The 24,267-nt window shown below is 43.2% G+C and overlaps 1 protein-coding gene across 3 annotated transcripts in view; it reads right to left on the bottom strand.

The window, feature by feature from the left end:
* The window catches only part of INTS8 (integrator complex subunit 8), a 75,193-nt gene that overhangs the window by 14,228 nt on the left and 36,698 nt on the right, over positions 1–24,267 (bottom strand). For all 3 annotated transcript variants that reach the window (XR_007772614.1, XM_050940700.1, XM_050940699.1), the window contains exons 14-22: positions 23,112–23,222; positions 20,467–20,668; positions 19,079–19,200; positions 17,750–17,934; positions 15,309–15,342; positions 14,235–14,291; positions 14,087–14,148; positions 11,760–11,878; positions 9,620–9,723 (exon numbers count right to left, since the gene is read on the bottom strand). Coding sequence is in view for 2 of the 3 variants with exons in the window: in XM_050940700.1 (XP_050796657.1) it covers positions 9,620–9,723; positions 11,760–11,878; positions 14,087–14,148; positions 14,235–14,291; positions 15,309–15,342; positions 17,750–17,934; positions 19,079–19,200; positions 20,467–20,668; positions 23,112–23,222 (996 nt within the window). In the remaining variant the exon portion in view is untranslated. The remainder of the gene's footprint in view (positions 1–9,619; positions 9,724–11,759; positions 11,879–14,086; positions 14,149–14,234; positions 14,292–15,308; positions 15,343–17,749; positions 17,935–19,078; positions 19,201–20,466; positions 20,669–23,111; positions 23,223–24,267) is intronic.

Below are 24,267 nucleotides of genomic sequence, written 5' to 3'. Positions count from 1 at the left end.
AGTAACTGCACACCGCACCATAACAACTCTAGCTCAGGAACCAATCCATGCAACAAACCTCGATGCCAACTCTGCCCACATATCTACACCAGTGACACCATCACAGGACCTAACCAGATCAGCCACACCATCACTGGTTCATTCACCTGCACATCCACCAATGTAATATACGCCATCATATGCCAGCAATGCCCCTCTGCTATGTACATCAGCCAAACTGGACAGTCTCTACGGAAACGGATAAATGGACACAAATCAGACATTAGGAATGGCAATATACAAAAACCTGTGGGAGAGCACTTCAACCTCCCTGGCCACACTATAGCAGACCTTAAGGTGGCCATCCTGCAGCAAAAAAACTTCAGGACCAGACTTCAAAGAGAAACTGCTGAGCTTCAGTTCATCTGCAATTTGACACCATCAGCTCAGGATTGAACAAAGACTGTGAATGGCTTGCCAACTACAGAACCAGTTTCTCCTCTCTTGGTTTTCACACCTCAACTGCTAGAACAGGGCCTCATCCTCCCTGATTGAACTGACCTCGTTATCTCTAGCTTGCTTGCTAGCATATATATTCTGTGCAACATTCCTGAGGAGATCCTGGTGGGCCCTCGGGTCGATTGGTGGAGGGCCTACTGCCGACGTTCCGGCTACCGCCTCGTCAGGGGAGAAGGATAAGGAGAGACCTGGGACAAGCGGGTCAGTTGAGGGCTCCTCTTGGTGGACAGCCTCTGTCTCCCTTGGGATCTGGGAGTCCTGTGGCTGGACCGACACTTCCTCCGAAACAGGAGGAGGAGGGTGGCTAATAGTGGCCTCCGGCACCCGGTGTTCTGATGTGGCAGAGCGCGATGGGCCTGGATGTGTACCTTGGGCCTGATGATATGCCCAGGGTGTCCAGAACGCCCACTGTTGCGGTCCGTGATCCTGAGCCTGGGGCTCATGGAATTCTGCAGTGGGCACATCAGTGGCCTGGTCTACACTACGCGTTTAAACCGATTTTAGCAGCATTAAACCGATTTAACTTGTACCCGTCCACACTACGAGGCCCTTTATATTGATATAAAGGGCTCTTTAAATTGGTTTCTGTACTCCTCCCCGACGAGAGGAGTAGTGCTAAAATCGGTATTACATATCGGATTAGGGTTAGTGTGGCAGCAAATCGACAGTATTGGCCTCCAGGCGGTATCCCACAGTGCACCACTGTGACCACTCTGGACAGCAATCTCAGCTCGGATGCAGTGGCCAGGTAAACAGGAAAAGCCCTGTGAAATTTTGATTTTCATTTCCTGTTTGCCCAGCGCGGAGCTCTGATCAGCACGGGTGGCAATGCAGTCCCAAATCCAAAAAGAGCTCCAGCATGGACCGTACGGGAGATACTGGACCTGACCGCTGTATGGGGAGACAAATCTGTTCTATCAGAGCTCCGTTACAGAAAATGAAATGACAAAGCGTTTGAAAAAAAAATCTACAGGCTACACAGTGCTGCGACTCAAACGGACGCTCATGGAGGGAGGGAGGGGGTACTGAGGACTCCAGCTATCCCACAGTCCACAGCAGTCTCCGGAAAGTATTTGCATTCTTGGCTGAGCTCCCAAGGCCTGTAGGGTCAAACACATTGTCCAGCGTGGTTCAGGGAATAGCTTGTCAATTTACGCCCCCCCCCCCACGTGAAAGAAAAGGGAAAGAAATCGTTTCTTGACTTCTTTCAATGTCACCCTATGTCTACTGAATGCTGCTGGTAGATGCGATGCTGCAGCAGTGAAGAGTAGTATCTGCTCCTTTCCCCTCCCTCGTGGCAGACAGTGCAGTAGGACTGGTAACCGTCCTTCTTATGAACCCGTGAGTGCTCCTGGCTGGCTTCAGGTGAGGCTGGTCGGGGGCACCTGGGTGAAAATAAGAATGACTCCCACTCATTCCCAGTAGATGGTACAGAACGGCTGGTAACCGTCTTCATCATCGCAACTGGGGGCAGAGCTTCAATCAGGCCCCTCCCTTTCATGTGAAAAGAAAAGATTCTGTACTGCCTGGACTATCATAGCAGTGGGATGCTGGGCTCCTCTCCCTCACACTGCTTAATGTCCTGCCTGGACTATCATAGCACCAGGAGGCTGCCTCCCTCTCATTTTATGTCACTAAAAACTCAGTGTTTCTTATTCCTGCATTCTTTATTACTTCATCACACAAATGGGGGGGGGGGGGGGGACACTGCCACGGTAGCCCAGGAAGGTTGGGAGAGGAGGGAAGCAACAGGTGAAGTTGTTGCAGGGGCACCCCCTGTGAATGGCATGTAACTCATCATTTCTGCGGGATCTGACACAGAGCAGCTGTATTCTCTGATATACTGCTTCTCTAGTACATTTGCCCCATATTCTAGGCAGGACTGACTCTATTTTTAGAAACCATAAAGGAGGGATTGACTCGGAGAGTCATTCCCAGTTTTGCTTTTGCGCCCTCGGCCGATCTCAGCCAGGGGCACCCATGATAGCAGCAGACAGCACAGAAGTACAGATAACCGTTATCTCATTGCCAAATTACACTGGCAGCAGACGGTACAGAATGACTGGTAACCATCTCTGCTATCATGCAAAAGCAAATGAATGCTGCTGTGTACCGCTGGAGCATCGCCTCTGTCCGCGGCATCCAGTACACATACGGTGACTGTAAAAAAAAAAAAAGAAGCTGAACGGGCTCCATGGTTGCCGTGCTATGGCGGCTGCCAGGGCAATCCAGGGAAAAAGGGCGCGAAATGATTATCTGCCGTTGCTTTCCCGGAGAAAGGAATGACTGACGACATTTACCTAGAACCACCCGCGACAATGATTTTTGCCCCATCAGCCACTGGGCTCTCAACCCAGAATTCTAAGGGGCGGGGGAGACTGCGGGAACTATGGGATAGCTACCCACAGTGCAATGCTCTGGAAATCAACGCTAGCCTCGGACCATGGACGCACACTGCCGAATTAATGTGCTTAGTGTGGCCGCGTGCACTCGACTTTATACAATCTGTTTTATAAAACCGGTTTATGTAAAATCGGAATAATCCCATAGTGTAGATGTACCCAGTGTCTGTCTTAAGCATACGCACTGTCTGCCTGGGAAGACACGGAAGGGTGCCGGGACGGCCAGGGAGGAGCCGAGAAATCATGGTAAGGGTCCCTCTGTCTCGCCGTCGGTGATCTCCTGGGCACCGGGGATCGGTACCTGGAGCCATACTGGTGCCAAGAATGAGACCGGGACCTGCGACCGGCGCGGTGCCGGGAGGTCGACCTGGATCTCGAAGGTCTATGACGTGAACGGCTGCGAGAGTCTCGGTGCCGGGAGCTGGAGCGATACTAAGAGTACTGTGGAGGCCGAGACGATCTGTGCCGCGAGTACGACCGGTACCGGACAGGCGAGCGGTGCCAAGACTGCGAGCGGCGTCAGGATCGTGATCGTCTATAAGATTGCGAACGGCGCCGGGACCGGGATCGTGATCGGTGCTGGTCAGCTGGGCCGACTGATGGAGGTAATACCCACACTAGCGGTGCCGGGGGTTGAGGCAGGACAGACTCCGTCATGGCGATAAGGTCCCTGGCTGCGGAGAATGTCTCCGGTGTAGAGGGGACCGTAAGCTCAACGACAGGCCTCGGCGGGGAGCTCTCAGGGACCGGAGTCGACAGTACTGCAGAAGTCGGTGCTGCGGCAGGTGCCAGGTGGTCCGACCAAGGCTGCGTCTGCGGCGCCGAGGGCACAGAGGTAGTGGAGGACTTCGACCTCTTCTGCTTTCGGGAGAGAGATCGGTGCCGAGCAGGTCCCTGTGCCAGAGATGGCCGGTGTCGCGGTGTCTTCGCGGTGCTGGGACAGTTCGTTGCCGGAGGAGCGCTGCTAATAGAGTGCTCCGCGCTTGGTGCCAAGGACGGAGGGTTCAAAGCTGCCTCCATGAGGAGATTCTTTAGATGAAAGTCTCTCTCATTCTTTGTCCTCGGTTTAAATGCCTTGCAAATACAGCACTTATCTGTAATGTGCGATTCCCCAAGGCACTTTAGACACGAGTCGTGGGGATCGCTCGTGGGCATCGGTTTATGACAGGCCGAGCACGGTTTAAATCCCGGTGAACTGGTCATGGGCCCCGGCCCCGGGGAAAGGGCTAGTGCCCAAACCCCGCTGAACTATATACACTAACTAAGAACTATCGAACTAACTATAACTACAGATAAAATCAACGATATACAACAAGGTAGCAAAAAAACAAGGAGTAGCTAGGGAAGTGGAGGACAGCTAAGCCGCACTCCACTGTTCCAACGACCGACACGGGCGGTAACAAGGAACTGAGGAGCGGTCGGGTTGGCAGGGGTATATATCCGGCGCCATGGCAGTGCCACGCCAGGGGGGCGACCCAGCCGACCCACTGGGGGTTGCTAGGGTAAAAATCTTCCGACGAACATGCACGCGGCATGCGCACACCTAACTGGAATGGATATGAGCAAGCACTCAAAGAAGAACTGGATGGTTGCGGACAATTAGGCCTTCCATCCAAAAAAAGAGTAATCTTTTGTGGTCCTTGTCATAAGGAGTAGACTTGGAGTAATGCTGTCTACCCTGCTCATTTACAGCATCCCCAAGCAGGGATTTAGGCAGAGGCTGGGAGAACACAAATGCTGAGTCCTGGGGGAAATCATAATATTTATCTGCCCATTTACAAGTTGGTGGCAGGAGTTTGCCACACAGTATATATGCTGGATCCAAGAACACTTCATTAACAGGTAGCGCTACCCACTTGAGTGTCACAGACTGCAAGATGTTTAGGAACTTGTGATGTGATTCTTTAACCTCTTAAAAAGGTATCTGGAGGGTGTCAGCCATCTCTCTTTGCAAGGCCCTGGAAATGGAGACAATTGTCAGCTCCTGGTGGTGGTGGAGGCATGATTGTATTTTCCGGAGATGAAATAAGGGTTTGAGGGTAATCTCTTTGTCCACTCTAGCCTCCTGTTCCTCAAAAGTCTCCTTGTGTTGGGGGTTTGGTGGAGGAGACTGACACCCTAGTTTCCTGGAGCCTTCCCTGCACCCTCAGAGATCTTCCCCTTCTTAGGCAAGGCCTTAGTTGACGTCGAAGGGGTACATGATCTGTACGGAGACAGATGTATTTTAGGGATTGGGGGACGAACTCTGAAATGGATTGAAGGGCGTGCTCCATCATCAGCAGCTTCAGGTTGGTCTCCTGATTCTTCTGACCTCTAGATTTTATAGTCAGGCAAAAAAGTTACATTTTTGGGCAATATGGCACTCTCCCAAGCAACAGACACATTTAGATTGGCCTTCACTGATTGGGATAGCCTCCCAACAAGAGAGCCAGCATCTGAAACCTGGCGAGTCAGGCATGCCCAACCAGGCCAAATAAGCTCCCCAGAAAAAAGCTGGGGGAGACAAAGGTGAATAGGAAAAACTGAAACCTCTCAACTGTCCATCCAATTCTACACTAACACACACTGAACTACAGAACATTCTGAGGCACACAGCTCCCAACTCATCCAACACCCCCTCAACTCCTTGTCCCCTGACCACCCCCTACAGAGACCCCCCATCCTAACTGCCCCCCCCGGACCCTCCTTGCTCCCAGTCCCCTGACTGCCCTGACCCCTATCCACCCCCCCCACCCCCGACAGACCCTGGGACTCCCATGCCCCATCCAACCCTCTCTGCTCCCCAAGTGCCCCCTCCAAAGACCTCCGCCCCTAACCACTCACCCTCCCCATCCAACCCACCCTGTCCCCTGATTGCCCCCACCCCTTATCCAACCTCCCCAGCCCTGGACTCCTTACCATGAGGCTCCACACAGAGCAAGACATGCTGCTCTGTGGGAGCACACAGCCCTGCCCCTCAGAGCGCTGCACGCGGCAGTTGCAGAGCTCCGGTTGAGCGGGAAGCGTGTCTGCCTCCCCGCGGAGCCAAACGCTGCCCCGCAGGAGTGCACAGCCCCAACCCACAGAGTGCTGCGTGTGGCGGCAGGGCTCCAGGGGAGGGGATAAGGCGGGGGAAGGGCCGGCAGCTTGCTGCGCTTGGCCTGGTGCTGCGGACCGGAAGTGTGGACCCCTGGCTTGCCGTGACGGGAGAGTGGGGCCATTTACCCCCCGTGCGCACGGCTATGCTTCTGCTCCCTGCCCCTGCGGGGGGAGCAGAGGACAGCGGGCTGGGCAGGATTTTTTAGTGGCATGCTGGAGTCCCAGCAGGCTCCAGTGTGCCTTTAAAAACTGGCACGCGTGCCATAGGTTGCCGACCCCTGCTATATACCCTTGGAGCATAGCATAAAGTTGTACAAAGTGCATGTGTGGGACAAACATATAGTGCTAATAGAAAATCTCCTATCAAGGGCTCGAGAGACATATGTACCTGAAGTGGAGCACACATGGACATTACTCAAAGAAGAAACTGTTTTATTTGTTGAACTGTTACATGACTTATCGTTTTTCCCCTGCACCTTTGCTGTGAAATTTACTAAAAATGTCTACGCCAAAAATCAGTGTTAACTAAATTAATATTTCAGTTAAATCATTAAGTTTTAAATGCAAAATACATTTTGATAAGCTTTTTTTTCCTCTTATGCATCCAGCCACTTAAGGCAGTTTCATTTAACTAACAAATAAAATCTTACAATACTGTCTTTGTATATTTGAATTTCAGTTTCCATCCACACGTAGCTTGACAAAAATTCAGAGTTAAAAAAAACCAAAACCATCTAGTAAATAAGTGTCATTCACCATTTTCTATCATAATTAAAAAGTAAAAATTAAGAATCTCAATAAATGTATGCTAAAGTCTAAGTGGTTAAATAAATGTGTGTAGATAGTAAAACCTCCTCCTGATCAGCATAAAGTACCAAATTTAGTGTAAAGTCTGCATTTGGTTGCAAATTGACATGTTTTAATGGTTATAAAAAATCAGTGAGAACAAACTTTTCTTTACGAAAATCAAAAGTATGAATGGAACAAAAGATGAAAAATAATTATTTATATAACAATTAAGATCAATGTATCCTGATGGAAGCTATAATAATTTGCTAAATTTAAGAGAGCCCAGACTTAAATAGGCAAACATGGGGACTCTCTGTTGAGAGGCCAAGGCTCTGAGGCTATGTCTACACAGCAATTAAGCCTAGGGTTAGTGGGACTTGCATTTTAAAGCTAGGTCAGGGATTCTCAAAACTTCATTGCACCACGACCCCTTTCTGATAACAAAAATTACTACATGATTCCAGGAGGTGGTCGGAAGCCTGAGCCCACCCAAGCCCCACGGCTCAGGATGGAGGGGCCAAAGCAAAACCCTGAGCCCCACCACTTGGGGGTGGGGGGAAAGAGGATTGCTCAGTGGTTTGAGCATTGGCCTGCTAATCCCAGAGTTGTGAGTTCAATCCTTGAGGGGGCCATTTAGGGATCTGGGACAAAATCAGTACTTAGTGAAGGCAGGGGGCTGGACTCAATGACCTTTCAAAGTCCCTTCCAGTTCTACAAGATAGGATAGCTAGGCCAAAATTGAAGCCTAAGGGTTTCAGCCCCAGGCAGGGGACCTGTAACTTAAGCCTCACCACTGGTGGGCAGGGCTCGGGCTTCAGCTTTGGCCCTGGGTCCCAGCAAGTCTAAGCCAACTCTGGTAATCCCACTAAAACAGGGTTGTGACCTACTTTGGGGTCCCAACCCACAGTCTGAGAACCACTGACCTAGATTAAGGATTTTCTGACCCATGCTTGAACTAGGGTGCTGGCGTCCACATTGCAGTGCACAGACCCAAGTCAAAGTAACGCTGTCCTAGAGAGCTTAGTGTCCACACTCTAGCCCTCCAAATGTGTTGCACTGTGGGAAAAAAACTCTACTGCTCACCCTGTTTCCTGAGACAGCACTATTGATGGGACTCAATTGTGCAATTTATGTACTTATGGGCACTTAGCTCCTGGGATGGCTGGCTCAGTAGAATGTCTGCCATTTGAGAAGGCTTTATACTGAATTACCATCTAATCTGAGAATTGCGCTTTCCACCTCTAGATGGAGTCACACTGACAGGAAAACACCATGTGCATCTGTTCAGAGGATAATTAGGACACTCAGTTTCCAGGGCAGTCAAACTATTAAAATGAAACTTTTGCAATTCTTAAACTTTTAAAACGGTATGTCCAATGAAGGTATTTCTTTGCTTTTTTATTTTTCGTCTGTTTTGAAGTTTTATGTCAAACACAGGTTTCAGAGGAAAAACACACCCACCCACTCAGCTTGGTGAAGTGCATCCCCAGGGAAGGGCTAAAGGATCCCCAGGAGGCTATCAGAAAGTTTAGGGGTTGACTCCCATTTACCACTCTCACAGTACACGCGTTTGGGCACACCTGCACATGCAGCCCCAGGGAGCAGAGTGGGGACCAAGTGGCTCTCTGGCAGGGACGGGGAATGGCTTGGGTGTTGGGAGTCATCCCTCACATGGCTGTGCTGAGCTGGGAGCTTTGTCACTCTCATTCTCTGCAAGGAAGCTGCTTAGACTCCACTTGACTCTCTGTCCCCATATCTCCTTGGGGCTGCATGTGCAGGGGCACCAAGACAGCATGCACAAAAAAAATATGGCTGCACTTTTGAGACCAGGAAGCAGATCCCTTTGCAAAAAGCATCTTCTCATCCGTCTCCACTGAACACCCCACAGGCTCTCTGATAGCGTGCTTGCTGACTGGTGTTCAGCAGACACTGGGTTAATGCTGATCTGAGCTATTCCATTTGCAAAGGGAGGCATGGCTTCTGTTTGTAATACAGAGTGCAATAGACTGCACCACAGATTGTCGGAAGAGAAAGGATTAAATGAAGTTGCCCCACGGAACTTTGGGATACATCCAGAGGACTTCCGGGACCAGAGTCAAGCTGGGACTGTGTCCAATAGGGCTTGGACCCTAGGTTTGAGCTCTAGGTTAGGTTAGGCTTGAGCACAGACTACATTGCTGTGTAGACATACCATAAAACATTATTCCCAAAGGAGGTCAAGTTATAGTCCTACCCTCATCACCCTGAGGCAATGTTATAAGGAACCCTTGTTCACCACAGCATTCCCCAAAGAAAGTGTGACTTTGTGCTCAAAGACAGAAGCCTATGGTTATACTTAAAGTAGGTGAAGAAACTGCTCTCACTATTTATATAATCCATATCCACTGCTCATCCTTTACAGTAACAGGGTAGTTTAGAAATGCACAGATGTATAGTTAATTTAAAAATGTAATTACAAACTTTGTAAAAGGTTGATTAGTTTGCTAATGTATAATTGCATAAATATTCTGAGGATTCCACTCAGGTATATATAAATCCAACATCAGTTTGTGTGCTTTCCATAAATAGATTATATGCTCAATCTCTACAAGTTACTTAAAAAATGAGTAAGACACATCCACCCACCTGTGCATCAGCACAGTAGAAACCTATAGACTTTGAGTTTCAAGCAATGAAGGAAATATATTATGTTTATGTAATTTAAAATAGCTAAATATCTATACATTCACACACACTATATATTAACTTATGTGGTTAGATAAGGTCCACCCCGATTAGTGTACAGTTGTCTCATATCTACAAATCCAAAAGAGTGTTTCCACGGTGCCAAATATTTTAATAGCATAACTCACCTGGTCTGTGTATACATCAGGCGGTACCATCTTATTAAAGAAATCAGAGCATACTGCTCCTGCTTGAAGGTAATAATGAAGGGCTGCTGAATACTGATTTGTTGCTACAGCAGGGAGGAAAAGGTTAGAATAATCTCAAAAATCACAATGTAAACATTTGTAACAATTTAAAGTTCACTACAGTTTAATTCTACTTGAAGAATTACTCATCACCTAGGTATAAATGCATACTTGTCCATGGAGGTGGCAACACTGTAACCATTATTACACTTAGATTAATCAGTAAAGCTCATTGACAACTATGAAGCCCAGGGTTTTAAGCAAGTTTCTCTTAATTATTTTTCATATTTTAAAACATTTTCACTCTGATTAGTTGTGGAGAGCAAGTGGGACTTTTTAAAAATAGTTTAATTTGTACCATTCTGTTGCCCCATGGGGTTAATTTATTTGCCACATTGCTGCCTCACCCTGAATCAGTTCTCTGCCACACACACGGGTTTCCAACATGCATCATTTGTAATATCAGAGCACCAACAAACTGTCACAGCTGGACTGAAGACTGTTAGCAGGTGCTGCTGCAGATTTTTATTTCAAAACATTCGAGGCAACTGTCAAGGCTTCACAGAAGGTTAGTGATCTCAAAGGGGATTTACAGGATCCAGGATGGAAAGAACAGAGTCAAGTGGCAGCTCAGATACGGGGGTGACAAGAATAAGCAAATGGTGCTAGAAATCAGATTGCAGAGTTTGAACTCTGGCATCTTATCCATATTACAGAATGTTGACATTCCCAGTAACTGTGCAAGCACCTGAAATGTTTGTTCATACACCACTGTACTAATATTACACAGACGTTCCCAGTACACAAGCTCAAAAAAAATCTTATAAACGTCTCCCTACACTAATTCAGTTCAAACTATTGGACAGATGTGGAAAGAAATGGCAAATATTATCACTGAACTAATATATTTGATTTTCCCACTGCAGTCTCACAATGCTCCCATCCACTGCTCAGAACACTGGCTCCACCACAACTCGACGCTTATCTGAATGGTTCTGTGCTGGCACTCAACTATTTTATGGCTCTAACTGGTACTATTGGTATCAGTACCACCCCCTGTTCTTACTAGAACCAAGAGCAACTTCCTTACCTTTGGAAAAAGAATGCAGGTCACATGCTGCTATTTTGAAGTGGGGAGCCAAGGAAGCAATGCAGAGGCAGTAGCCACTGCACACAAGCCCCTCCTGGTACACTCAGATTTGTTTGAATCTCTTAACATCCACAGATTCATGGGACTGACAGGTGCCTTGTCATTCTGAGAGACTGTTCTCTCAAAACAAATTTGAATGAAACACTGCAAGTGGAAACTCAAATTTTCTAGCACCCATGTGGGCTTTTAGCCACAAATGGACGGTATCTGACCCACAAACTATCCAGGGAACATTTAATTCACCTTCAAAATGCAACAGGTTAGGGAGCAGGATTTATCATGTCTTGCCTATCTTGACCCTTACAATGAATTTGAGGAACAATGTCTAAACTGCTTAACTGGTTTTCCCTTACTATTTGATTTGCCAGCATGGACAGGGCTGAGCTGGGTTATTAGAATCTTACTTTTAAAAACTTTCCAGTTTAGGCAGGGAGTTACCACCTCTGAGCCCTACTCCAGCAAGGGTCTCATAACTACATTTCACTTTTTTTTGGATCACTGAATACAAATATTCACCTGATTCTACAGACTGGTATATAAATTAGAGTATTAGCATCTTAAATTTTTCCTTTAGCACTGAAGATTTGAAGTCACAACTACTTATTTCAGTTTTTAAAATAATGAGAAAGAACCCAAAGCCCCCATCCGGCAGGATGATTTACGTGACCACATGGAATCTCGCTGACTTTTACAATGCATGCTCTTCAAGATCTGCCCTTGTCAATCCATTTACATATTTGAGTCCAAAAACACTGCCATTTTTAAAAGCTCTGTGCTATTTAAGCTTTTACTGATTAATGATTAGTATAAGATATAACATAGCTTTCGCTCTTATGCAAAAAGATACATTAGGGTAAGTAACTCTTAAGACAGAGCACAGTGCATACAAGTGTGCGTGCGCGCACACACACACACGTTGGTTTCACTTACCAAAATAAATATCTGCCTGAATAATTAACCAGAAGTGGTTGTTTGAGTTTATAGTCAATGCATAACTGACCAGCTCTTTTACGGTAACAGCTACAGCTTCAAAATCCACTGACTGAAGGCTAAAGAAAGAGGCAGTTTTGTAATGTCAATCACTATAATGAAACAAACAAGCTCATTTCAGATCTACTTTAAGAATGAAGTCATTTTGCTAAAAAAAATTTAAATATCCCTCCCCCCAATAAGATTTACCACCATTAAGATTGTTACCCTATTTTATCTCCTGTATTGAGACCTTTCAAATACATCAACCACAGTTTCATAAAGTTTAGAATGGTATCAATGACTACATAAGACCTTGGGAAAGAGTGGTACCCTTGAAGTAAACTGCAAGCAATGGGGTCTCACTTTCAAGAACAGAGAAGTTACACTTCAAACCTGTGTTGGTCCAGATTCACTGCAGGACTTGCATAACAACCATCGAAACAGCAACCTCCAGTGGTAGAAAGCATGCAGGCATGCAATACTGATTGGGAAGTGAGTGATACCAGGAATTTAGCACATTAGTAGTTTCTCCTGGTGGAATATATAGACTCTCCACATTTAAAAAAAAAAGTTTTCCACTTTACAGCTGTCTTTTTGGAAACATTGGAAAAAACATCTTCTGATCTGGCTATCCAACAGCACTGCAATACTCATTAACTTGTTAGAAAAACAAGTTATGACCTGTGCAGTTATAAATAGGGGGTAATTTGGGTGGGGGCCAAATTGCATGATTTTCCTATCATATATATCCTTGGTGCACACTTGGGTGAGGGTTAGTCTCCTATTAAAAAGTGTTCATTTAAAGCAGAGGTCCCCAAGCTGTAGGGCATGCCCCCGAAAGGAGTGTGGTAGAACATTCTGGGGTGTGGGGCTGGGACCCAGGCCAGCCCCCACAGGAGGTGAGGAGGGAATGCCACCAAGCTCCACCCCAGCTCATGGCCCTACACCTGCCCCCAGCTGTGGCCCCACCCTTGGCTTCATTACCCTTGTCTGTGTCCCCCCCATCCCAGAGCTGCAGCCCCGATCCCAGCCCTGGGATGGAGGAGGGCATGCATGGAGGTAAGGGGGAATGCAAGGTAAAAATTTTAGGTACCACTGATTTAAAAACTCATCTCTGAAATTACTCAGTTCTCCCCTCAGGACTTTTCAGCTGTCTCAGGACCTTTGTCAGTTATCTCCTAAAAATAATTTACCACTTTAGAGAAGAATCCTGTTTTAAAATTTCCCAAGTGAACAAACCTGCCTGTACTATCTGGAGACATACCTTGTATCACTGCACCACACCCACCCATCTCTGACACTTTTCACCTGCCAGTGCAGAACAGTCCTACGCAAAATTTAGCTTCCACCAAAAAAGTGGGAAAAGGAAACTACCACCTGTGATAAGATCGGATTTGCTACAGGTTTAGGAATGAGTCTAGATGGCAGTAATACTGGGAGCATTAGTTCAGTGGCAGTAATACTGGAAGCACTAGTGCAGACCAGCTACAGGAGTTTTAAATCATTGTTTAGCCATTGTGTGCTTAGTCATTGTTAATACTGTAAGCTCTTTTATGGCAGGGACTATTGTGCACACCCAGCACAATAGGAGCCCTGATCCCCAATTGGGGCCTTTTAAGTGCTACTAGAATACAAATAATAATAAATACCTAACCTGGCTCAGAGCAGATCTACATAATATGTGGTTGACAGTGATGTGTATACTCAAGTGCTCCCACTGATGGAGCTACACTGGGAAATTGTAATGGGGAGGGTGGAGGAAGGGAAATGAGCTAGCCTTTTTTCCTCTTCCAAGAAGAGAGATGTTTTTACCACAGGATTTCGGGTGGGGATGTGCTGTTAGTTATTTATGCTGTAAAAAAACACACTTTTTGGTAGTGCAGATATAGCCCTAGTGTAGATAAGGTGCATGAGGTAATAAAACAAAGCTTAAATGCATCGAACTCCACGTTTGTTTTCAAGAGATAACATTACATACATAAGCACACACACCCTTTGCCACTGTTAACATTTTGGATAAATTAACACTTCATAACACGAACTTCTAGAGCTACTAAATAAGTAGTAATAAGGTAACAAATGAAAAACCACATTTGTACTTGCTCCTCTATCAGGGGCATCCATGTCTGTGAGCAAAGATCCATTGTAAGGCTACATCAGAATCCCACTTGAATGAATGCAACTATGCCTTCTAATAGAAAACTAGGTAACATTATAGCTGCAACTAGATACACTATACACATAAATAATTAGAAAACAGTATTTTATATTAGTAGGTATCTTACTTGGGAATAGTTGATGGCCAAATAGAAATATGCTCTGCTGCAATATCATTCACAATGTCTTCCTAAGAGGAGAAAGACATTAAAATAGGAGTTACCGAAGCAAATATGCAGTTCAAAAAAGGAAGGATAATGATGACACTGTACTGACCCGAACATTATGAAGCTTAACAAACAGGGATAATATTGTAGTCAAAACCAGTGGTTCCTATGATGGAAGAAGAAGAAAAAGAACAAGATTACACAATAGCCCATTTTCTCTCTCCTCCTCATCAGGGACAGCCAACACATATCAGTGTTATTTCTTCCAGGGCAGATGTATCCTTTAAGGGGTTTACAAGGACTTTTAAGTCTTTGTACAACTATTTTTATGCATGGAGATTAATCTAGGATAAGGAATAATGTGAATTTAAATCAGATTAACTATTCCTGATTAGCTCCATGTGTGGATGCTCTTATTCCAGAACAAGAGTGCCTTATTCTCTATTAGCTTAATCCATGTCCAAAATGAATTAAACTAATAGGGCATCCAGCACACGGAGCTGATCAGGAATAGCTCCCTGTGTAGACAAGCCCTAAAAGACAGTCCCTTAATAAACTACTCAGAAAGATGTTAAATTAGTGGTGCTTATTTTAGGCCACTGTGCATATTTATTCCCCCCCTGGCTTTAAAGTGAAATGGGTACTATAATACTCTACAAATTAAAAAAAAAACCAAAAACACATTACTTTCTGACTTGTGCATATGTTTCTTGCGATCCAAAACAGCAGCTGTCTGCCTGCCCGCCCTTATGGAAGTGTTTAGATTGGGGTGCATAAAATACAGTCCACATTAGACTTTAAGGTAATAGAGAAGGAGTCAGTTTGAACAGAAGAGAAAGAAAATTTCATCTGAATTCTTAATTGTAAACAAAGTCAGCTATGTCATCTTTAGGTGAATGTTGGTTTTATGGTTGTCGTCTATTTATTAAAGTTTATCTACCTCATTCTATGATCGTTAGCTTAATAAGATCTCTGCTATCAGAAGCTAGTGGAATTTTAAGCAAGCTATTTGGCAAACCATTGTTTGTATGATTAGACAAATTCCCAATTACATCATCTGCCATAAAAAAAAAAATTTACGTAATACTCAACATTTTCTGAAGTAACAGGCAACATGATCCATGAAATATTATACCAAGGGAAATAAAGCAACAGATGTTAAAGTCTGCAACATAAAACTTACCCGTAACTTTTTGATAAAAGAGAGTAATTCATTCCTAAATAAGAGATACATATTACATGTGTAAGGTATCAAACAGAATTGAAAGTGCATAGAAACATTTGTTCATCAGAAATAATACAGTGGTGGTCAAGCAAAACAGACTGTTGACCTACTGGAATATTCTTAATTTCAATTTTGCATATACATAGGGAGCATTAAGGAGGAATGCTCATCATTGTTCTTCATTAATTCCATTACTGATGTTGGACTGTTCCATTTTAAGTGTTACACCAAGAATAATATTTTTCAAATTAGTTTGTCCTTTGCTTTTATTTTAGCACAGTCCATTGCTTAATATAATAGGAGCATGAAGAAGCCTTGCAGACTGTGCACTCTATAGATGAAATAGTGCACAGCAAGCTGGAGTGTAAATCTACAGCACATAGTGTACCACACACTAACTTCCTATGTGGACCCCGCTGCTGTACACACAGCTCAAGTTGCAGGAGCAAACAGGACAAATGCAGGATGGCAGGACAGACCTTTAAAAGACTGTCCCCCAGCCAAAACTGGACTTATGGTCACCCTAGCCATAGAATTTCCCATAAATAATTCCTAGAGCACATCTTTTAGGAAAACATTCAATCTTGATTTAAAAACTGTTGAGTGATGAAGAATCCACAGCTTTTGGTAAATTGTTTTAACGGTTAATCTTTAAAGGTTAATCATTGCTATAAATTTACATCTTATTTCCAGTCTGAATTTGTCAGCTTCAACTTCCAGCCACTGGATCATGTTATACTTTTGTCAGCTAGACTGAAGAATCCACTATAAAATATCTGTTGCCCACGTAGGTACTTCTGACTGTAATCAAGTCACCCATTAACCTTCTCACTGTTAAGGCACTCAATCTATTTAGCTTAAGTCTATAATTATAATCACTAATGGCTGCTCTGAACTCCCCCCAATTTTTCAATTTTTCATATAGGGCACTTGTACCTAATGTGACCCTCTCCTAAATACTCTAAGAAGCTGCAGTGGAGATTGCTAACTGGCATGGACTTATTACTGAATGGTAATAAGCTGGGGACTTAGGGGACCAAGCTGAAACTCGGGGGGGGGGGGGAGGGGAGTATAAAGGAAGCTTAAAATGAGTATCACTACAAACTAATTATTTTAATTAGCTAAAGAATTTTGCTCAAGAAATTATTTCTTTAGAGGGGATCTAAAGAGAAAGGGAAGGAGTAAGAAGAGCTCACATGTGTGACAACTACTGACCAAGAGGAATGAGAAGGAACTGAGGGTCAGGGCAGCTTTGCCTGTTATACCATCGACTAGCAGCACAAGCGTGCAGAAAGCACATGCGCTGCCCTGATGAATTCCGCTATGTGAAAAAGTTCTCCAGCTCTGGTGTGCAGACACCTGAAGTGGAATGGACATATACAATCACGTGAAGAGAACTTTTAATGCACGGCAGTCAGGGCCACAAACATAATTCTACAGGCTGGGATCAAAGCAGTGAGCCAAAGACTAATAAGCAAAGATACACTGCAGCTGTTTTTATTGTATATGCAGTTGGTAATACTACTGCTGGACCTGGAAATTCTCACCATCACACATTTCAAACAAGAGATGGAGCCTTTACCATCAAATTCTAAACAGTTTTCCTATCAAGACAAGGTTATCACCTTTTATTGTTTGAACTAGAGGAGTTGTAACAGGTTCAATATTGCAGTGTACACCTAGGCCTTGGCTCCCTTTTGCTTCAGAAAATATGTAATCACAAGAACATAAAAAGCAAGCCTCTATACCCTCTCCTCCAGCCAATCACATAGTACTGAAAGACAAAGCAGCTTGGTTTTAGATGCATATTAACCAGATCAGCACAAGGATGGCTAAAGAACGTTCCATAAAGTTTTACTCTTAAACAAAGCCCCGCGAGATTTAGTACAGAGTGCTGGCCTGTGAAGACCAGAGATCTGGCATGTAACACATCACTGTAACCTTGGCAGAGGCCTGGAGACAACATTGGCTATAGACAAGCTGCAAATGGCTCTCAGTTGGACACAGTGTGGGTGCCTCTGGGTTAATCAAATAAAATTAGCAGAGGCTTATATATTAAAAGGTGAAATCTTGGGCCCACTGAAGTCATTAGGAATTTTTTTCATTGACTTCAGTGGAGTCAGGATTTCATCTTAAGTATTCAAAGGCCTTGTCCACTTTTGAGAATAGCCTTGATTTAACAATCAGTGTCACTATATCAATGCTGATGCCGACCGCTAAGGGTAAAGAGCAGAGCAGGTGGGATTTGCACTGAATGCTCTTTGGTAAAAATGCCCAGCCTGTTGTAGCTATGCCAGTTGCTGGCCACTGATTGCTGAAACAGGGTAATTCCTGAATGAAGACAAGGCCAAATTTAGAATTCAAAGATTGATTTTATTAAATAATTCATGGACACATACCTGTACATAATGCCTAATGTAGACTCTCTATGTTTTATTAAACTCACTCTGCCATCATTCCCTCGCTTGTGCTGGTTGGATACACTGCAGATCTGCACAACGACTTCCCAAAGGTCTTTAGCTGTCCGCCTACTTTCTTTGGGGCCTGGAAGTTCTTTGCATGTGGCAGCCAAAAGCTGCCCCAACTAAGCAAAACAAAACAGCAAAAATACAGTGGCTAGAGCTTCTTTGCATATTTACAAGGGATAAAAGGGATTATTGGTCTAAATAGGCTATTTCATACCACACTAGTAAGGATGACTACTCTTTGTGACACAGGTCATCTAACCAGGAGCTTGAGGCCTGCAACTAATTTTCATAAAAGGGAGCAAACTGCAGACATCTTTATTTTTAATATAAAGATGCAGCCTAGGGAAACCACAACAGGTCCAAGAAAACAATGCTACATTCTTGATCTAATTAGAATTCAGGTCACACTGCAAAACTAAGGGCAGCATTTATCTATACATTCTAGCAAGTAAAATATGAATATAAAGAAGTTTAAAAATATCAACAGTAACTGCAAAGCAGGCTGAATGGATCAGCAGAATTTTCACCACTAAAAACACAGTTTGCGTATTTTGCTTTAAGGTAATAATCTGGTATGTAATCATAATATTGCTACCAAAAAAACCAAATATTTTTGAAAAGTAGAACTCCAAAGTAATAGGTGTTTGAATGCCACTGTAATATTTAATATACAGTCAGTAATGAGTTGGAAACTGCAAACCACTGAAGTTTATTAGGAAAGTGAGAGCTCTATGAACACAATACACGTACAGCCCAATCTTTAATCCTTTTCACACCTAAACCTCCTACTGAAATAATTCATGTTCCTAATATAATTGAGGCAGCGGACCCATTCACAGCATTGTTTCAATATTCGGTATAGGTAGGTTACTCATTACTGTTTATGTCTCTCCTGTGCTAGATACGGATGAAACCAGATTGCTATCAGGTCAGTGGACAAAGGTGGTATAAGCCCCATCTCCTGTCTCAGTTACTCTTGTAGCACAGACAGAATCCAGAGACAAATCAACCTTATTTCTAGATATTACTGAATTTCAACTAACAGTGCTCAGTTTTGCTACACAGTATCTGGTTCGTTGGAAGATCTCTTCCCACTCATTACTGCAGTTAGAATGAAACTTGACAGAAACAATGAAGAATGACACATGCCTTCAGAAGTACTAGAACCTGGGGGGGGGGGGGGGGGGAGGGAGAGGAGGAGAAGAAAGAAAAAGAGGCATAGTACGGCATCTTGCCCCTTTCCGTCTGAACATCCATTACCTTCACATATGGATTAGTCTGAACCAGAAGTAAAGGAACTTGCATAGTTAAGTATTCATTCTCCCGCCAGTTTAACATGAAGGCAACACATTCCTCTGCTACAACTTGTCGAAGAGGAATATCTAGAAGAGATTTATAAAAAAACGTTGAGCTCATCAACTAATATTAGGTCATCAATTTTTTCCCCCATGAAACACTATCATTTATAAACATCACAAACAGCTGGGAAGATCTAGAAATAATTTCAATTAAGACCAGGAGTTGTGCGGTTAGGCCTACACTGTACCAAACATATATCCTCACATTAAAACATTTCAGCTTTTTATATTCTATAGTAGCAAACATGGTAGATGGATACAGAGGGGGCCTAATTTTTAAGAGGAAATGAGCATCAGCAGCTTCCATTAACTTATCTCGTAGCTGTAGGTATTCCATGCTTATGAAAAGCAGCACATAGCCTTTAGAAGATTGTAAACAGAAGTTGCAGTAACCAGCTTCCAAAACGGTATTTGTTAAAATACCAATGAACAATCATATATGTGAGAGAGAGAGAGAGAATGAATATGACTCTCCAGCCTGGTCATTAGGGCACTCTCTTGGAACTTGATTCTTCTTCATCCAAATCCCTGATCCAGTGTTTAATTATTTACATGAAGCAGAACATCTTCAACAGGAGGGACTAGGAGATCCACTCCAGAATCCCCCTATAGCCAGTGGTTATAGCACTCAGCTGGGAAGGGAGAGGCCAGGATTCAAACTCCTGCTTCAGAGTAGAGATTCAAATGTCAGATTAAAATGTCTGGAAACAATAACTTATTCAATCCAAAACAATGTGTTTTTTTGACTTGCTAAAAATTCCAAATGATTTCAGTGAGATAAGGTGGGTGAGGTAATATCTTTTATTGCACCAACTTCTGCTGGTGGGACACACAAGCTTTTGAGCTTACACAGGTCACCTGATAAAGAGCTGTGTAAGCTCAAAAGCTTGTCTCTCTCACCACCTACTGCCTCACTCATCTTGTGTCTCTAATATCCTGGGACCAAAATGGCTACAAACACACACAGCATGCAAAAATATCAGTTTCCGTTTGGGTCAAACCAATTTTTGCCTCTAAGTTGCCAGAGAACAAAAACCAGTTATTTGCCCAGCTCTATTTTAAAGAAATTAGCAAAAGTGCAGCCATGGACAGCTAGATCACTTCAAGATGCTAAAACTCACTAAGACAACTAAAATATATTTAATACTTTACTACTTTTTATTATTGTTCTTGGTTATAACCTAAGTACTGAAGGTCATAGAACCCTGAATTTTCTTGCTTTTGCAAATCTGTTACCACCTTCGCATTTCACTGTATCTTTCCTAAGAGATCAGTCAGCTACATTCTTACCAGGTACCCTCATTTCCAAATATCCTCGGACTCTGCTGATCAAATCAGGAGGAGGACGTTCTCCAGAAACCCCTGCTCCTGCTTCGTGAGTGTAAATGTCTAAGAGCAGCATCTCATTCAGCATGACCTGCCGCAGCTTTGGAGAAAACTCTGTCACAAGCTCCAGGCAAGCAGCAAAAAGCTGCTTTGCATGAACAAAATCCTGTAATTAAAGCACAGCATGTGTGAAAGCGACATCGCTACTTTGGTTGAATTACAATAGTAAGAAAAAAGTGTTGGAATATTGTTTTAACCCATTCTGGATTACTTCAAGCCTTGGCATCTATGTAATGGGAGTTGTGGGTTCTTGCTACCTTTCAGGATCAAGCCCTAATCTTTGAATAATGTAAGTAAATTTCAGATTGAGCCAATATACCACAGTAAATGTTATCAAATCCTCAAAGATGCAGGAGTTCTAGAATCCCAAATTCTTCAAGCTAAATAAAAAGGTTCAGAAATAAAACATACTATAAAATGAAAAGTCACAAGACTCAACACACATTCTGGAGTTTTCTAGTTATAAAATGGTTATAGTTTCATCTTATGTATAGTTCATTAACCAGGAACTGTGAGGCAAAGAAACAGGGTTTCACATGCTGAATATTCATTCAAAAAGTGTTAGGTAGTTGCAAGAAGTCTTTTCCAAATTTGGAAATGTTAGTGTATTAATCATTATGTGTCCTAAGCAAAAACTCCATCTTGCTGAAGAGTTGTAGGGCTAAAATAATTAAGTTCAGTATATACCCATTTTATCGGTGGGGAACTAAGGCACAGAGATGTTAAGTGACAAGCACAGGCTATAGGACAGGGGTGGGCAAACTTTTTGGCCTGAGGCCACATCGGGGTATGGAAATTGCATGGCAGGCCATGAATGCTCACGAAATTAACAATTTGGAGATATTCAAATACATTTTATTAAATAAAGATCATTTTTAGTAGAAATAAACATAAAACCTTCCTATTATAAATATACCATCCTAACACGTATTACGATAATTAAACCAAACTTACTCCCTTTCCATGCCCTCTTTGATTAACGTGAACAATGCAGCTGGCACTCCCTGGCCAACTACTCTTCATTTTATCCGCAACAATGGAAAATTAACACTACTAAAACAGCATAGTCACCTGAGCCAACAAATAGCAGGTATGTGAGGAGCATTTGGGTTGTGCAGCCGTAGTAACATGCGTGCCCTCATGTACACATTGGAGCACCGGTCAGGCAGAGCGGGGCAAGCCGACCCCACCAGGCAGGTGGAGCGGGGCAAGCTGCCAATCCCACTCCCAGGGACCGGACACAGCCTATGGGCTGTAGTTTGCCCACCCTGCTATAGGAAGTTTGTTGCAGAGTTGTAAATAGATTAAATGGCAAAAAAACCCAACCTTTATTAACACATAATCAGGGTTGCCCAGAGATAGCTACATCCTTCCAGAATACTGAATTTAGAAAAACTCAAGCTTCTGAAAACCTGGAAATATCAGATCCTGGTGTGCATGTGTGTGCGGGGATCCCCAGATCACATGTGGGGGTAGAGAGAAGGGTCAGACCTCTGAGATAAACAATCCCCATTCCCACCTACTCTCCAACTCCAACCACCCTCCCACTCCGTTCGCTTCCTCCGTAGGTTTAAGAAAATAGTTTCAGCACCTTCTGAATATTCTGTTGTAGTCAGACTACATTTCCCCAAGCCCTCCCACTCCCCACCCCCTTTGACAGAGGCAGTTTGGAAAATTGTGTGCTATTTTTAGTTCAGATTTCTGCCCTGGTTTGGAGCTGTACTCAGAGCCTCATGTGGTGCTCAGACTTGATGACTGTAGCATACCCTCAGAGGAACCCAGACACTGATGTATAAGTAGTTTTCTAAACAGATAGCTTCTCTCTGCACACTTGCTCAGTGTAATGCCTTAGGCATGTGGACTTCAGCGTGCATTACTGGAGAAGCAAACGTTTTCAAACATTTAAATCTGATTTCCCCCAAAGGGTTGATAGGTAACATGAACTCTGTCAGGGTAACCTTTGGGCATTCGATGATCTGAGTCCTGCTCTAATCTCTATCTGTGAGCAAAAAACATTGCCAAGATGTGTCAACTTTAAGAAAAGCTGTTTTTTCTCTAGAGGCTGTATTTTGGGAACAAACTCGTTGGTCAAGAGGCCTCCAAATCTGGATCAGTAACAATAGCCAGTGCCCCCAGGAGGCACATCACATTTTAAGGCAATATGTTTACTCATATGGATTTCAGAGCACTGAGAACAGCCAAGTTTTAAACACAAAGCTGGTCTTAACCTTAACAGCCCTGCTATAAACCTAGATCTCCTGACTCATGTTCTGTACTTCAAACCCTACTCTATGCTTTCACTTGTATGTTACAGAAGAATATACTTCATTTAGTTTATGTTCTTATTACAGCAAGAATACATCTGCTTTTATCAGTATGTACTAGGCTATTCCTACTGCACAGCAGTTTTTTCATAAGCAACTAAAGAATGGCAGAACATAGTCAAGTCTTATTGAAAAACAGGATATTTTTTATGGGAGAATGATCTGTATTATTAAACATCAAAACCATGAACTATTTATAAAAATATTTATATATAGTTTGCTCACCTTAATTGCACTGCAGTGTAACCCCTTTGCCATCAGGATATAGACCAAATCTCTAGTCAAGTTGTCTTTAATTCCGAGGATAACACTGCCATAAACATTTGGTACTTCCCACTAAGAGATAAATATATAAAATATTTGAAAGGGAACAGATTTTTTTTAACTGTTTTTACAGTGGTTTAACATTAGTGACCAGATTTAGTGAAATACTCAAAGAAAACAGCAGTTTCTCACGTTTCCAACTCTTCAACATATACATTTAAAATTCTTATTAACTGAATGTGAATACTACAGTTAAAAAACCCTCTTCAAATGTAAGTTTACACAGGGTTCATATGCAAATAAAAACACACTAGTTGCTCCACATAACAAAATACATAAATCCCTTGGTATCCTATTTTGTTGATGCTTTGAATATTTAATAGTCGAAAAGAAAAAAGTCTTTACTCAACTTAAAATGCAAGACAGCTTTTTTGCCAATTAATAGTACGTTACAATAATTTAAGTCAAAAAAGCAGAATGGCAGCATTTTTTAGGTATGGATTTTAAAATAAAAATAGAGACTTATTACAGACAGTTACATATTTAAAAACAATTTCTATCTAACTCAAGGAATCAACATATGCATACCAGAGAAAATTGTGCAATAATACTTTATACTTCTATAACTTTTAACAGAAAATATAGAATTCTTAGCTACATCATCATCCCCATTATATAGATGGGGAAAGAAACAGAAGTTAGCAAGTTATTTCAGGTGTCACAGAAGGTCAGAATAGAAGAAAAAAAATCAGAATCCAGGAGTCTAAACAGTCAATCCCTTCTCCAAATTACTACATCATATTCCCACAATGAAAGTTTATTGTATGCAACTACAGTAGAACCTCAGTTACAACCCACCTCAGGAATGGATGTTGTTCATAACTCTGAACAAAATGTCATGGTTATTCTTTCAAAAGTCTACAGCTGAACATTGATTTTATACAGCTTTGAAACTTTACTACGCAGAAGAAAAATGCTGTGGGTTTTTTTTTTGTTTTTTTTTTTTTTTAAGTAGTTTGTGTTTAACACAGTACAGTACTTGCTTCCCCTCTCCCCACCTCCTCAATCTCTGCTGCCGCCTGATTGTGTACTTCCGGTTCCACATGGAGATGCGTGG

The sequence above is a fragment of the Gopherus flavomarginatus genome, chromosome 2 (genome assembly GCF_025201925.1).
Source record: "Gopherus flavomarginatus isolate rGopFla2 chromosome 2, rGopFla2.mat.asm, whole genome shotgun sequence".
Classification (NCBI taxonomy): domain Eukaryota; kingdom Metazoa; phylum Chordata; order Testudines; family Testudinidae; genus Gopherus; species Gopherus flavomarginatus.
Note: the sequence above shows the minus strand (reverse complement) of the source record. Positions and strands in the feature narration are given on the sequence as shown.